General features: G+C 42.4%; 1 protein-coding gene across 6 annotated transcripts in view; it reads right to left on the minus strand.

Annotated features, from left to right (window-relative positions):
- mib2 (MIB E3 ubiquitin protein ligase 2) overlaps positions 1-17,663 on the minus strand; it is a 231,864-nt gene that overhangs the window by 47,463 nt on the left and 166,738 nt on the right. For all 6 annotated transcript variants that reach the window (XM_063033209.1, XM_063033206.1, XM_063033204.1 and 3 more), the window contains one exon: positions 2,981-3,123. In XM_063033209.1, the coding sequence (XP_062889279.1) occupies positions 2,981-3,123 (143 nt within the window). The remainder of the gene's footprint in view (positions 1-2,980; positions 3,124-17,663) is intronic.

Below are 17,663 nucleotides of genomic sequence, written 5' to 3' on the forward strand. Positions count from 1 at the left end.
GGCTGTGTACAAAAAGGGCCAGAGTCGCCTCTACTTCCTGAGGAGACTGAGGTCCTTTGGAGTATGCAGACCTCTCCTTCACATGTTCTACCAGTCTGTTGTTGCCAGTACAATTTTTTATACAGTGGTGTGCTGGGGCAAGGGCATCAACATGGGTGAGGCCAACAGGCTCAATAAACTGATGAGGAAGTCAAACTGGACACACTGGAGGCTATGGTAGAATGAAGAACTCTATGGAAAATCCTGGCAATTCTGGGCAATGTTTCTCACCCTCTGTATTGCCACCTTGGCTGAACAGAGGAGCACTTTCAGGAACAGACTAAGACAACTGCGCTGCTCCAAGGCGGTCATTCTTATCCTCGACCATTAGGCTCTATAATGAGTAAACCCATAGCCAGGGAGTGATGACTCTCTTCCGTCAGATTGTCATTAACCTCTGTTTAAACTCTGTTTACCACACCCTGCTACTGGGGACACCTTTGACTTGTAAATCTTGTACATCTTATTTTTAAGGTAACTTTGAAAATTTTTTTTTATTACTTTTCTTCTAATATTTGTATACCTGTGAATTCGTAATGCTACTGTGACACTGTAATTTCCTTTGGAGTCAATAAAGTATTTATCTATCTCTTAAAGAACAAGAACTAAGTGAGAAAATAGCCGGGATTACTTGACTTATTTGGAAACTATGCTGCTAAATGGGACAGGAGACTGTTGCTGAACAGTTTCTAACTAGCGTCAATCATGTGCACTTGTGTGGCCGTTAGACACTACACTGAGCTTTTAGCAAACAGTTTTTAAATGGAGCCAGTTAAGTGTGTTTGTGTTCAAAAAAGTGATTTTTATCACTGATAGTTGGTGAGAAATAAGCAGTAAAACTATTCAGAAAAGTTTTGCTCACAGTGGTTTCTACTGTTAATGCTCAGAGATGCCAGAGACAGCTGGGAGTGAAAACGAAATTTCACTACTTCAACAAGTTGGGAACTATGAAGAACTGGCGTAGAAAAACAACATCCATCAGCAAAGATCCAAACCAGCCAGGACATGCTCTCTTCTTGCTGCTGCCTTCAGGAAAGTGCTATAGATGTCTTAGGACTCGCACCATCAGGTTCAGGAACAGTTACTACCCCTCAACCATCAGGCTCTTGAACAAAAGGGGATAGCTACACCATTTAAGAACTCTTTCATCTTGTTATTTCATGCTTGTTATTTGTTGCTATTTATTTATTATCTGCATTTGCACAGTTTGATTACAGTTTACTAATCCTGTTTACAGTTACTGTTCTATAGATTTGCTAAGTATGCCCACATGAAAAAGAATCTCAGGGTTGCATATGGTGACACGTATGTACCTTGATAATAAATTTTACTTTGAACTTTGAACTAGAATTTGAAGGTATCTACAATCACCTTGAAAGTTACAATGAAAATGAAGATTTGGAGGATGCAATTGTTGAAAGCATTGTACAAAAGCAATCTATTATCTGCACTAGGTGTCTGCACTAATTTTCATTTAGTCAATCAAAAGAACACACAGTGTACACTGGATTAATTCCTTCATTGATAACTATTAGGAAATAATACAGTTTTATAGTACTGTAGTAGTATTGGCAGTATTCTGATGTCTCCAAACCTGAATGCTTGAAACTATCATGAACAAAGCAGTTCTGAATTGTCTTACAGGTTATATCTCACCGATTATCAATGACATAAATCACTGGTTTGAATAGAAACACATGCAACTGATGCTATTTAAAAACTGCTCCAAGCACAGTGTAGTGTCTAACAGCTCACAATTGCACGCATCTGACGTTATTTAGAAACTGTTCGGCAACAGTCTCCTACTCCAATTAAGTGGCAGAGTGTTCCAAATAAATGAAGGTAATCCCAGTTATTTTCTTGTTAGTTTTTGTTCTTTTAAGAGTTGTCCCGAATACGTGGCTGCCCCGATTAACCAACGGCCCAATTAACCAGAATCCACTATTGTATATAGAGTCACATAACATACTACAGCACAAAAACAGGCACTTTGCCCCATCTAGTCTGTGACAAATACTTCATCTGTCTAGTCCCAGCAACCTGCACCCAGACCATAGCTCTCGATACCACTCCCCATCCACGTACCTATCCAAATTCCTTTTAACTGCTGAAATCGAACCCCCATCCACCACTTCCACTGGCAGCTCGTTTCACGCTTGTGCCACCGTCTGAAAGAAGAAATTCTCCTCAAATTGCCCTTAAACATTCCACTTTTACCCTTAACCCATGACGTTTAGTTCTAGTTCTGCCTGCTTTAACCTATCTATGTCCGTGTATTTTGTATCTCTATCAAACCTCTCCACAATCTTCTTCTTTCTAGGGAAGGAAGTCCTAACCTATTCAATCTTTCCCTACAACTCACCTCAAGTCCCAGGAATGGCCTCATAAACTTTCTCTGCACTCTTTCAATCTTATTGATATCTTTCCTGTAGGTAGATCATCTCCTGACACTGGGTCACACCTAGACCAGGTGACCAGTAGCCAGTTTGGAAGAAGGGTTTAAAGGAAGTTAGGAGGTGGACATAAGGTCTATAGGAGGTGCTGCCACAAGGAGGCAACATCTGTCATGAAAGATGCCCACCATCCTGGCCATGCCATCTTCTCACAGCTCCCATCGGGCAGGAGGTATTGAAGCTTGAAGTCTCACACCACCAGGTTCAGGGACAGCTACTTCCCTACAACCAGCAAAACCCTAATCACAACCATAGCACAACAACAGTATGATTTATGTTCTCTACAATGGACTTGGCAATTTTTGTTCTATTGTGTAACGTTGTTTACTTTTCCTTTAATTCCAGTTAAACTGGTGTTGGGATTAAAAACATTCCTGTTTATGGTTACTGTCCAGACATCAGTCTGTTCTACTTGTAGGGCATATATTGGAATTTATTTCAGATGCAACAGTCCACGGACAGAAAAGCTTTCCTGTGTTGAGTATTACCTCAGCCATTTTGGGGTTCCATCCTCCATGACCCTCCTGCATCTGCCGCAGAATGTCTACCTCGAGAAGACATTTCACTCTGTCGTTGTGCTGGAAGGTGTGGCCACCCGCGCTCTCTTGCCGAGGCAGCTCAACGTGCTCACCTGAAAGAAGAATGAAAATGTCAACCGAAGCAGCTCAGGAGCCTCTGGAGATGTGTGACAACATCGATAGATAAAATAACGCACAATTTTACAAACACTCATCAACATCTCAAAAAGTGCAGCTTTATTAACAAAGAGGGAGTGAACCCGGAATTGAGTATGTAGAAATAATTGATGGTGACTCAGTGACTCTTTATTGGGTACAGGAGTGTAACCCAGTGTGATCTTCTGCTGATGTAGCCCATCCACTTCAAGGTCAACATGTTGTGCTCTTCTGCACACCACTGTTGTAATGTGTGGTTATGTGTCACTATCCTGTCTAGTCTGGCCACTCTCCTCTGACTTCTCTCATTATCAGGCATTTTTGCCCACAGAGCTGCCACTCACCGGATGTTTTTTTTGTTTCTCACACCATTCTCTGTGAGCTCTAGAGGTCGCTGTGTGTGAACATCCCAGGAGTTCAGCGGTTTCTTTGATACTCAAACCACCCCATCCGGCACCAACAATTATTCCATGGTTAAAGTCACCTTAGGTCACACTTCTTCCCCATTCTGATGTTTTGTCTGAACAACAACCGAACCTCTTGACCACGTCTGCATGCTTTTATGCATTGAGTTGCAGCCACATGATTGGCTGATTAGATATTCGCATTAATGAGCATGTGTACACGTGTACCTAATAAAGTGGCCACTGAGCATATTTCACGCTTCCTCAGTTACTTGGCCTTTTTATCGAAGGTAAATTACTTAAACTAAATCACTATTAACCAGGCAGAATTCGGGTGAACTAGAGAAACTCAGTGACGGGAAGATCTGGCAAGATGGAGGTGTGACTGGTCGCAGTGGCTTCTACGGGGGTCAACAAAAGGTGCTACTGTTTTACCCAAATGTATGTCTAATGATCACAAGATCCTGCTGTACAAAGTACTGCAGGTCTACAGCATCAGCGAGTTGCTCGTTGGCGGTGATAATGAAGGAGATGCGCACCGTGCTGCTGCCTGAATCGATGGAGACTCACAGTCGAATAGCGAGTGGCTGTCTTGGTCGCTTTCCTTGTGATCACAAGACCCCTTTGGACCTTGTTAATCTGGTATGCCACAAGTGTGATTCGCTGATTTATTGGATGCAAAGAGGGGCGGATAGAGGGGGCCGAGTCCTTGGCCATAGCGAGGACTATGCCCGAAGCCACCGTGTCGCCTGTTTGCAGCCGCCCAGCGTGAGGGGGTGAAGCCATTGCACTTCACCGGGGGCAGTGTGGCACGGTGTCCAGAACGGAGTTGGAGCTGCCCTCCCAGAGGTCTGCTTGGTAGAGGACAAGCTCTGTTGTGGCCAACTGCAGATTTTTTAGTGGCCCTCAATGGACTCAGGCCTCAAACCTTTCAGCTGCCAGGGGAGGGGCATCCAAGCCATCATGTTCTCCAGTGCAGTTGTGGTGACTGAAGATTTTAAATGGACTGAGGGCTCTGGATATATCATAGCTATTTGTCTGGTTCTGTTTTTACTAATCGATAAGTGCTTGTACATGTGAGGATTGGGCCTCAAAGCAACGGAGTTGTCTACCGGCAATCGGGGGCCAGTCGATGGATTATATCGGTGGGCTGGTGTGGGAGGAGGGGGTCTGCACTGTTGTATTTTTACTGATATTTTATATGGGTCTGTTGACGTATGCATCAAGCTGTGGCGTCGCGGGTGGGGGAGGTGGGGCTCGGGACTCTTTACCACGTGATTGTGATCTTGTGTGTGCTTACTGTTGGTAATGTGTCTTTGCACCTTGACCCTGTAGGAACAGTCACATTTGGCTCTATTCATCAGTATTCATGTACGGTTAATTGGCAATTAAACTTGAATTGAAGGTGTTACAGCATCTTGGGCTGAAAGAAAAGAGTAGAATTTCTCCTGATTTGGTGCATGTTTATAAGTGTTTGAACTTCATGTTTATAATATAGGGAAATGGTTCCAATGAAAGGTGGTTAATCTATAGCATTAACCCTGTTGCACTCTACACAGATGCTGCCTGACTTGCTGAATATTTCAGGTAGTTAGTTGCTATTTCAGATAGGGAGTTGGAAAAGCCAATTAACACAGTCAAAAACCATGGACAGAGGCCCTTTGACCAACCAGTCCTTGCCAACCACCCAGCCAGTCCAAATTTTCCGCGCTTAGCCTATAACCTTCTACATCCTCTTCCCCCACCCCACCCACCCCACATGTACCTATCTAAGTGCTTCTTAAAGTATACTATTGTACCTGCCTCAACCACTTCCTCTAGCAGATTGCACCACATACTCACTACCCTCTGCATGAAAGGTTGCTTCTCAGGTGCCCTTTAAATCTTGCCCCTCTCACCCCAAATTTATGCACTTAGTTATGGACTCCCTTCCCCAGGAAATACTATTACCATCCACCCTCCCCTCCCCCGAGGATGTCCATTACCATCCATTGTATCTCTGCCTCTCAGCACTTCAAACACCTCTGTATAAGGTCGTCCCTCATTCTCCTACATTCTAAGGAATAAGGACCCAACCTGGCCAACCTCTTCCTTTAGCCCTGGCAACTTTCTCATCAATCGTTTCTGCACACTCTCCAGCTTAACCATGTCTTCCTACAACAGGGTGACCAAATCTGTACACATGGCCTCACCAACAATAGAACAGGAACATAAGGAATGATGAAGGCCAGCTCGCTGGACACCTTTTTAAACCCCCCTCTGACCCTGCTTTTATTAAACTGTGCACCTGGACTCCGAAGTCCCTCTGTTCTATTACATTCTCCAGTGCTCTACAATTCATAGTGTAACTTCTACTTTGGTTTAACTTTCCAAAATGCATCAGTTCACACTTGTCTGTATTGAAATCCATTTGCCTCTCCTTGGCCCACTTCCCAAATTGCTCAAGATCCCCCTGTAACTTATGATAACCCTCTTCACCCTCAACAACACTTGTTAATTTTGTGCCTTCTGCTGACTTACTGATCAAGCCTTGTACATTCATATCCAAATAATTTATATAAATAATGAATAACAAGGATCTCAACACTGACCCTTGTGGCACACCACTCACCACCAGTCCCCATTTCAAGAAAAAAACCTTCAACCACCACCCTCTGCTTCCTACCTCCGAGCCAATAGTAAGATTTGACCAAGCATAGTGAAGGGAACAGACAGATCTTAGGCTGTGTTGCTTCGGAGATAAATATTGGACTAGACACTAAGAGAAGCCCCTACATCTCTACAGAGTGTCATCAGACCCATAGGGTCTGTACTTCTAGCAACATACGTCAAAGTTGCTGGTGAACGCAGCAGGCCAAGCAGCATCTATAGGAAGAGGCGCAGTCGACGTTTCAGGCCGAGACCCTTCGTCAGGACTAACTGAAGGAAGAGTGAGTAAGGGATTTGAAAGCTGGAGGGGGAGGGGGAGATGCAAAATGATAGGAGAAGACAGGAGGGGGAGGGATAGAGCGAGAGGTTTGTACTTCTGTCCCCTTCTCATGCACCAAAGGGCCAATTTAGATTTTGTGCTCCGCTCTCAGTTGTGGCCTTTTTTTGAACACCCTTCTGAGTCAGAGAGCTGTGACAGGTCTGATCTTAGTCCAAAATGGTACTGAAAAGCAGGAATAGCTGAAGGTCTAATTAACTCTCATCTCTATATTGCAAAGGATACAAATCCTCAGCTATAAATTTATCTCCATCCACATGGTGACCACGCTATGCTGGCGCTGGAATGTGCGGGCGGCCCCCAGCACCTTGTTGGGCTGTATTGGCTGTTAATGCAAACAATGCATGTCACTGTATTGTGTTGATGTACACATGATAACTAAATGAATCCAACTCTGACTCTGACTCTGAAATTGAACCCTGAATTCTAAATTCTGAATCGGAATCTGAATCTGAGCCCTGTAGTCTTGATGCTATTCTGATTTGGGTACAAACTCATACAAACTTTTCAGATTTTTTTTAATGCCACGTGGATGGGAAAAACCTCTTGTGAAATTTGTGAAGTGTTCCTTCCACTCATCTGGCCTAAGGTGACTGCCATGTAGGAGATAAAGTTGCAAATGTTAATTCTGCAGTATAACTCTGTATATATTCTGTCTGTGGAATGAGTGTCAATCTACCTGCCCTCTCTGTGAAATACTACGTACCCAACTATCTCCACAATAAATAGCATCAACTACATCTGATTCAGAATCTTACTCTAGAATCACACTGACACGTGGCATGAAAAACAACCAAATATTTTCACAGCAATTTGGGTTTCATCAGCATAGTGAAGCACTGTGATCATTGTTGACTGAGGGCCAGTTTCACAAGTTGCCAACATTCAATCACACAAATCCAGGAGCTGTAAACTGTTCACACCATCCACCAGACAAGAACCTTTGGGGCTATTTTTTAATAAAAACCTATACTAAATCACCGAGTGTCAATATATCTGCACAACACAACTTTTATTTAGAGGAAGACTGTAGAAGAGGCCTCTCTGGCACACTGAGCCACGCCACCCAGCAACTCCACCAACATTTAACCCCAGCGTAATCACAAGACAATTTACAATGACCAAGTAACCTACTAACCAGTACATCTTTGGAGTGTGGGTGGAAACCAGCTCACCTGGAAGTAACCTACACACTCACAGGAAGAACATACAAACTTTCTTACAGAGGATGCTAGAAGTGTACTCCGAAGTCCGATGCCGAGCTGTAACTGAGTCACACCAACCGTTACACTACTGTGGCACCACATGGCAATGACAATAATGACGATTCAACACAAAGTGACAATGACATCAGCCTATTCATTGTAGATATTGTGGAACTGGAGATATTCTGAAGGCTGGCTAATTTTAACCACTTGGCCCTCAGAACAAACTGCATAATTGAAGGGCTATCTGGGGTAGAGGTATTTTTCTTGAGTACCCAACAACCAAGGCCAAACATGACAGAAAAAACTTCCCTGCCCTTTACCATGACTTTGGACAGAGATTGGAGCAGATGGTATGGGAAAGTATTTAATTTGGGAGGGCGAATTATGATGCTATTAGGCAGGAACTTGGGAGTGTAAATTGGGAACAGAAGTACTCAGAGAAATACACAACAGAAATGCTGAGGTTGTTTAGGGAACACTTGCATAGAGTTCTGGATAAAATATGGATGACAGAAATAATCCCACCTTTCTGCATTAATTCTCCATCTATCTGCGTTCTGCTCATTCAGGTACCTATGCAGATGCCTCTTAAATGTTGTAACTGTTTCTGCCTCTACCATCTCCCCTGGCAGTTCATTCCACACACCAACTATGCTGTGTGAAAAATATACCCCTCAGACCTCCTCTTTCTTTCACCTTAAGCCCATGCCCTATAATTTGAGACATCCCTCCATGTAAAAAACTGTCCATCTAACCTGTCTATGTCTATCCTGTCACCTCTCAGACCTGTTTACGCCAAGGAAACCCACTGACTCCCCCCTCAATCCAGGAGATACCCTTGTGAGTCATTTCTGCCATATCCTCCCTCACCAGTTTGGTCACTTTCACCTCATGGAGTTTAGGACTTTCGCAACCAAGTAGTGAGGGGGCAATTATTAAGCACAATAACCATGCATGATGCGATGAGTTTATTTGTCATCCTGACTCCATCATTCTCATTATTACCTTATGATTAATCAATAACTATTGTTTAAAAATCCCATCCTTGTTTTCAAACACTTCCATAGTGACATTCGCAGCCTTCCAACATTTATCCCTCTAATCTCCTCCATTCCTTCACAAACATCCACCCCTCTAATCTCCATTCCTTCACAAACATCTACCCCTCTAATCTCCATTCCTTCACCAACATCTTAACTCTCCAATTTCCAGTCCCTCACCAACATCACTCCTCCAATCTTCTCCATTCCTTCACCAACAAATCCCCTTCAATCTCCTTCACTCCTTCACCAACTCCCCTCCAATCTCCTTCACTAACATCTACCCCTCCAATCTCCTCCACTCCATCAACCCTCTAATCTTCTCCATTCCTTCACCGACATCTACCCCTTCAACCTCCTGCAAGCCTTTGCCAACATCTACCCCTCTAATCTCCTCCATTCCTTCAACATCTAACCCTCTAATATCCTCCATTTCACCATCTGCCCCTGCAATCTCCTTCATTCCTTCACAAACATCTACCCCTCCAATTTCCTCCATTTTTTCACCAACATCTACCCCTCTCATATCCTCCATTCCTTCACTAACATCTACCCCCCTCCAATATCTGCCAAACCCCAGATGTCTGTGGTTCTCTGATGTTATCCCCACACTGAATCACTCTCCAAAGCACAGATATGTTACCTCTGCTGCCAAGGATTGGAGTTCTGTAATTCCCTCCCTAAATCTCTACACTTCTCTGTCCTCTTTTAATCTCTACCTCCTCAGCCAAGTTTTCGGTTATCTGGTCTAATATCTCAGTTTTTTTTTTAAACTCAATATCAAAGCCCCTGAAGTCCTGGGGGATGTTTCACTTCGTTACAAATTCCTCACAAGTACTTGCTGTAATCCTGATCCTGACCCGGATCTGGGCCGTACCCTCCAAATATCCAGACCTGCCTCTTGGTTTTTTTGCACTACCTTACTTTCCATTTTTCTATTTTTTATTTATGATTTATAATTTAAAATTTTAACATTTACTAATTTTTACTATTTTTAATATTTAGTATTTGTAATCCAGGGAGCAGGAAGCGCAGAATCAAATATCACTATGATGATTGTACGCTCTTGTACCAATTGTTTGGCGACAATAAAGTAAAATATAAAGTATAAATATAATTGTGACTAATTCCATTTTATTTATCAAAAGTACATTTAAAATTTGGAAAGTAGAAGCTAAAATCAGACGTATCAGAGTAATACGGTGGAGTAAAGGGAATTACAGAGGCGTGAAAGAGGTGTTGGCCAGAATTGACTGGAAAAGAACACTGGCAGGGATGACAGCAGAGAAGCAATGGCAGGAATTTCTGGAAGCAATTTGGAAGGCAAGGGATACATACATCCCAAAGAGAAAGAAGTATTCTAATGGGAAAATGACACAACCGTGGGTAACATGAGAAGTCTAAGCCATTAGAAACGCCAAAGAGAGGGCATATAATAAAGCAAAAATTAGTGGGAAGTTAGAGGGTTGCGAAGCTTTTAAAAACCAACAGAAGGCAACTCAAAAAGTTATTAAGCTGAAGATGGAATAGGAAAGCTATCTAATCATTAATATAAAAGAGGATACCAAAAGTATCTTCAGAGACAGTAAGTGTAAAAGAGAGGCAAAAGTGAATATTGGACCGCTGGAAAACAATGCTGGAGAGGTAGCAATGGGGAACAATGAAATAGTGGACAAACTGAATAAGTATTTTGTAACAGTTTTCACTGTGGAAGACACAGTATGATGGAAGTTCCAGGTGTCAGGGGACATGACGTGTATGAAGTTGCCATTACTAGCGAGAAGGTTCTTGGGAAACTGAAAGGTCTGAAGGTAGATAAATCACCTGGATCAGATGTTGTACACCCCAGAGTTCTGAAAGAGGTGGCTGAAGAGATTGTGAAGGCATTAGTAATGATCTTTCAATAATCACAAGATTCCGGAATGGTTCCGGAAGACTGGAAAATCGCAAAAGTCACTCCACTCTTCAAGAAGGGAGAGAGGCAGAAAAAAGAAGATTATAGGCCAGTTTGTCTGACCTCAGTGGTTGGGAAGATGTTGGAGTCGATTATTAAGGATGAGGTTTCAGGGTACTTGGAGGCACATGCTAAAATAGGTTGTAGTCAGTATGGTTTCCTCAAGGGAAAATCTTGCCTGACAAATCTATTGGAATTCTTTGAAGAAATAACAAGCAGGATAGATAAAGGAGAATCAATTGATGCTGTGTACTTGGATTTTCAGAAGGCCTTTGACAAGGTGCCACACATGAGGCTGCTTCACAAGCTACAAACCCATGATATTACAGGAAAGATTCTAGCATAGATAAAGCAGTGGCTGATTGGCAGGAGGCAAAGAGTGGATGTATAGGGAGCCTTTTCTGACTAGCTGATGGTGAACAGTGGTGTTCCACGGGGGTCTGTGTTGGAACGAATTCTTTCTTCCTTTCTTAATCTTTTTATTGATTTAAAAAAAGCATAAATACAATCAAGAGGAGAATTAGTTCAAATATATATAAAATGTATAATAAAAAAAATAAAAATATCAATTCTCCTCTTACCAGTTTATGAAGAGAAAGGGAAAAACATTGGGTCTTAAGTGAAAAGAAAAAAAAACACTACACTATATAAAACAAAACAAAACAAAAAAAAGTACTTTCTGATCAAATCTAAAACTTCGAAAAAAGATTGAAAGAGTAATAAATCACATTAAATGAAAATATTGGATAAAAGGTTGTCATATTTGCTCAAATTTAAAGGATGTATCAAATGTCCGACTTCTTATTTTCTCTAAACTTAAACAAGACGTAATGGAGGAAAGCCAGTAAAAGACCGTAGGTGGTTTAGAATCCTTCCACTTCAGTAATATGGCTCTCCCAGCCAGTAAGGTCGAAAAGGCTATCATACGTTGAGAGGAAACAGGAATATTTCCTGTTTCCAATGAGATAATTCCAAAACTTGTCGTAAGCAGATTAGGTTGTAGATCCAGATCCAAAAAGTCATTAAGCTGAAGATAGAGTAGGAAAGCAATCTAATCAGTAATATAAAAGAGGTTACCAAAAGTTTCTTCAGATACCGTAAGTGTAAAAGAGAGGCAAGAGTGAATATTGGACCGCTGGAAAACAATGTTGGAGAGGTAGCAATGGGGACCAATGAAATAAAAACATCTCTCCAAAAGTTATCTAGCTTTATAAAAGACCAATACATATGAGTTAAAGTGGCCAACTCAGTATTACATCTGTCACAAATAGGATTAATATTAAAGAAAATACACGTTAGTTTATCCTTTGACATATGGGCCCGATGCACTACCTTGAACTGTATCAAGGAATGACGGGCACAAATAGATGAGTTGTTAACCGAATGAAAAATTTTACTCCATTGATTATCTGAAAATGACTCCTGAAGTTCCGATTCCCAAGCGCGTTTAATTTTATCATCAGATATCATTTGTGAACTCAATAACTGTTTATAGATTATAGCTATCCACCCTTTTTGAAATGGCTTGAACTGAAAGAGAACGTCTGTCATATTATGTGGATAAGTAGAAGGATAATTTGGTAACAAACCATGTAAAAAATCCTAATTTGTAAAAATCTAAAAAAGTGTAGGAACGAATTCTTTTCATGTTATGTGCCAATGATTTGGATGATGGAATTGATGGTTTTGTTGCAAAGTTTGCAGACGACATGAGGATAGGTGAAGGGGCAGGTAGTTTTGAGGAAGTAGAGAGGCTACAGAAGGACAGACAGATTAGAAGAATGGGCAAAGAAATTGCTGATGGAATATAATGTTGGGAAGTGTATGGTCGTGCAGTTTGGTAGAAGAAATGAAAGGGCTGACTTCTCTAAATGGAGAGAATATTAAAAAATTGATATGCAAAGGACTTGCGTATCTTTGAGCAGGATTGCCGACAGGTAAATTTGCAGGTTGAATCTGTGCTGAGGAAGGCAAATGCGATGTTAGCATTCATTTCAAATGGACTAGAATATAAAAGCAAGGATGTAATGTTGAAACACTGGTGAGGCCTCACTTGGAGTATTGTGAGCGGGTTTGGGCTCAATATCTTCAAACGCAGGGGTAGCATTACTGGTCAGGGATACCATTACAGCTACAGAAAGGGTGGGTACTGTAGCAGGATCCTCTTTTGAGTCAGTATGGGTGGAAGTCAGGAACAGGAAGGGAGCAGTTACTCTACTGGGGGTATTCTATAGGCCCCCTGGTAGCAGCAGAGATACCAATGAACAGATTGGGAGGCAGATTTTGGAAAGGTGCAAAAATAACAGGGTTGTTATCATGAGTGACTTTAACTTCCCTAATATTGATTAGCACCTCACATAAAAATTACTGGTGAACACAGCAGGCCAGGCAGCATCTATAGGAAGGGGTATAGTCAACATTTCTGTACCTCTTCCTATAGATGCTGCCTGGCCTGCTGCGTTCACCAGCAATTTTTATGTGTGTTGCTTGAAATTCCAGCATCTGCCGATCTCCTCGTATCTGCGTTGTTTGGCACCTGATTAGTTCCAAGGGTTTGGACGGGGCAGAGTTTGTTAAGTGTGCCCAGGACGGATTCCTGTCACAGTATGTTGACAGGCCGACTAGGGGGAGTGCCATACTAGATCTAGTACTAGGTAATGAACCGGGTCAGGTCACAGATCTCTCAGTGGGTGAGCATCTGGGGGACAGTGACCACCACTCCCTGGCCTTCAGCATTATCATGGAAGAGGATAGATTCAGAGAGGACAGGAAAATTTTTAACTGGGGAAGGGCAAATTATGAGGCTATAAGGCTAGAACTTGCAGGTGTGAATTGGGATGATGTTTTTGCAGGGAAATGTACTATGGACATGTGGTCAATGTTTAGAGATCTCTTGCAGGATTTTAGGGATAAATTTGTCCAGGTGAGGAAGATAAAGAATGGTAGGGTGAAGGAACCATGGGTGACAAGTGAGGTGGAAAATTTAGTCAGGTGGAAGAAGGCAGCATACATGAGGTTTAGGAAGCAAGGATCAGATGGGTCTATTGAGGAATATAGGGAAGCAAGAAAGGAGCTTAAGGGGCTGAGAAGAGCAAGAAGGGGGCATAAGAAGGCCTTGGCGAGTAGGGTAAAGGAAAACCCCAAGGCATTCTTCAATTATGTGAAGAAAAAAAGGATGACAGGAGTGAAGGTAGGACCGATTAGAGATAAAGGTGGGAAGATGTGCCTGGAGGCTGTGGAAGTGAGTGAGGTCCTCAATGAATACTTCTGTTTGGTATTCACCAATGAGAGGGAATTTGATGACAGTGAGGACAATATGAGTGAGGTTGACGTTCTGGAGCATGTTGATATTAAGGGAGAGGATGTGTTGAAGTTGTTAAAATACATTAGGATAGATAAGTCCCCAGGGCCTGACGGAATATTCCCCAGGCTGCTCCACGAGGCGAGAGAAGAGATTGCTGAGCCTCTGGCTAAGATCTTTATGTCCTCATTGTCTACGGGAATGGTACCGGAGGATTGGAGGGAGGCGAATGTTGTCCCCTTGTGCAAAAAAGGTAGTAGGGATAGTCCGGGTAATTATAGACCAGTGAGCCTTGCGTGTGGTGGGAAAGCTGTTGGAAAAAATTCTTAGAGATAGGATCTATGGGCATTTAGAGAATCATGGTCTGATCAGGGACAGTCAGCATGGCTTTGTGAAAGGCAGATCATGTCTAACAAGCTTGATAGAGTTCTTTGAGGAGGTGACCAGGCATATAGATGAGGGTAGTGCAGTGGATGTGATCTATATGGATTTTAGTAAGGCATTTGACAAGGTTCCACAAGTTAGGCTTATTCAGGAAGTCAGAAGGCATAGGATCCAGGGAAGGTTGGCCAGGTGGATTCAGAATTGGTTTGCCTGCAGAAGGCAGAGAGTCGTGGTGGAGGGAGTACATTCAGATTGGAGGGTTGTGACTAGTGGTGTCCCACAAGGATCGGTTCTGGGACCTCTACTTTTCGTGATTTTTATTAACGACCTGGATGTGGGGGTAGAAGGGTGGGTTGGCAAATTTGCAGATGACACAAAGGTTGGTGGTGTTGTAGATACTGTAGAGGATTGTCAAAGATTGCAGAGAGACATTGATAGGTTGCAGAAGTAGGCTGAGAAGTGGCAGATGGAGTTCAACCCGGAGAAGTGTGAGGTGGTACACTTTGGAAGAACAAACTACAAGGCAGAGTACAAAGTAAATGGCAGGATACTTGGTAGTGTGGAGGAGCAGAGGGATCTGGGGGTACATGTCCACAGATCCCTGAAAGTTGTCTCACAGGTGGACAGGGTAGTTAAGAAAGCTTATGGGGTGTTAGCTTTCATAAGTCGAGGGACAGAGTTTAAGAGTCGCGAGGTAATGATGTAGCTCTATAAAACTCTGGTTAGGTCACACTTGGAGTACTGTGTCCAATTCTGGTCACCTCACTATAGGGAGGATGTGGAAGCATTGGAAAGGGTACAGAGGAGATTTACCAGGATACTGCCTGGTTTAGAGAGTATGCATTATGATCAGAGATTAAGGGAGCTAGGGCTTTACTCTTTGGAGAGAAGGAGGATGAGAGGAGACATGATAGAGGTATACAAGATATTAAGAGGAATAGATAGTGTGGATAGCCAGCGCCTCTTCCCCAGGGCACCACCGCTCAATACAAGGGGACATGGTTTTAAGGTAAGGGGTGGGAAGTTCAAGGGGGATATTAGAGGAAGGTTTTTTACTCAGAGAGTGGTTGGTGCGTGGAATGCACTGCCTGAATCAGTGGTGGAGGCAGATACACTAGTGAAATTTAAGAGACTACTAGACAGGTATATGGAAAAATTTAAGCTGGGGGGTTATATGGGAGGCAGGGTTGAGGGTCGGCACAACAATGTGGGCCGAAGGGCCTGTACCGTGCTGTACTATTCTATGTTCTATGTAAAAGGATGTGTTGAAACTGGCCAGGGTTCAAAGGAGGTTCACAAAAATGATTCTTTCATTGAATGGCATGTCATATGAAGAGCATCTGATGGCTCTGGCCCTGTATTCACTAGAATTCAGAAGAATAAGTGTGACCTCATTGTAAACCATTGAATGGTGAAAGGCCTTGATAGAGTGGATGTGGAGGGGATGTTTCCTTGGGTAGGAGAGTCCAAGTCCAGAGGGGACAGCCTCAGAATAGAGCAGCGTCCTTTAGAACAGAGATAAGGAGGAATTTCTTTAGCCAGAGAGTGGTAAATTTGTGGAATTATTTGCCACATGCAGCTATGCAGGCTCTCCTTATGTATATTTAAGGCAGAGGTTGATGGATTTTCGATTGATCAGGGTATGAAGGGATATGGGGAGGAGATTGGGACTGAGAAGAAACTTGGATCAGCCATGATAAAATGGCAGAACAGACTCGATGGGCCAAATGGTCTAATTCTGCTCCAATATCTTATGGTCCTATTATTAAAGTACATATATACCATATACTACTATATATACATATACTATACTACCATATACTACCCTGAGATTAATTTTCTCGTGATCATTCACAGTAAATACAAAGAAACACAATAGAATCAATGAAAAACACACAGAACTGGACAAACAAAAAATGTCAAAAGACAACAAACTGCAAAAAGGAAAAAACAAATAATAATCATAATAAATAATATTGAAAATATGGGTTGTAGAGTCCTTGAAAGTGGTTGATTCATGCGCATGCTGCTAGTTATTATCAATTTCATTCAGCTGAATGTAAGAGAATTCAGTCATATGGTCGTTTGTTTTCTCACAGACTGAAATACACTTTTCTATATCCTCCACTGATTTGTCTGTTTGATCTCCAGTGATTTATTGCCAGATATTTTGTTACACTTATTTGCAAAATGCAAGCCTGGTTACTTTGACGATCTGGAAATGGTATGCCACACTTTACAAGTTCATTCACTGGGTGTGCTGTAGGTTATAAAGCACCAGGAATTAAGTGAGTATTTTATGAATTGACAATTTTTGACTTTGCTCAAAGACTTGTAGTGCATTTCTGTTCTTTATAAACATCAGTGATTTCGAACGGGGGTCCAATGGGTACCTTGATTAATGGTATTGGTCCATGGCATTAAAAGGTTGAAAACCCCTGATTTAGAGACTTTCGCACAGATGGCATTAACAGGAACATGGCAAAAATTTAGTAGCTCAGTCAGCATCTGTCCAGAGACAAACAGATTTTGTTTTAACTTTAAACAATGTTGGGATGGCTCAGCAGGTCAGGCAGCATCCAACAAAGAGAAACCAAGCTGTTGCTTCATGTAGACGAACCCTAACTGGCGGAGTGTCCCTCGCATCTGTAGTATTTTGTTTATTATGAAGACCTGGAGACAAAGTGTGGGAAAGAGTGCAGAACTCCTACCAAAGGCAATTGAATCGCTGTATTTGAAACACAGGTGATTCTGCAGATGCTGGAAATCCAGAGCAACCCACACAAAATGCTGGAGGAACTCAGCAGGTCAGGCAGCATCTATGGAAATGGATAAACAAAGGTGAAGGTTCTCAGCATGAAATATTGACCGTTTTCTCTTTCCCATAGATGCTGCCTGACCTGCTGAGTTCCTCCAACATTTTGTTTGAGTCACAGTATTTGAGGTGGCCCTAAGCAAACATGAAAAGATGCAGGTAAGTAAGGGGATCCTTAGAGAATATCTCTCTGGGGCTTCCCGCTCCTCCCTTCTCTCCTTTCCAACCATGATTCCCCTCTCCCTGCCCCCTTCCCACTCTCGGTCCACAATAAAAACATGAAAAGATGCAGGAAAGTAAGGGGATGGAGACTTGAGAATGTACTTTCTACTGGGAAGTTGGCACTGCACAAATGTGACAGCCAGTAACTCCACATCTGTACTGAGTGAAGAAAAGACCGTAAGG

This window comes from Mobula hypostoma, chromosome 25 (assembly GCF_963921235.1).
Source record: "Mobula hypostoma chromosome 25, sMobHyp1.1, whole genome shotgun sequence".
NCBI lineage: Eukaryota > Metazoa > Chordata > Chondrichthyes > Myliobatiformes > Myliobatidae > Mobula > Mobula hypostoma.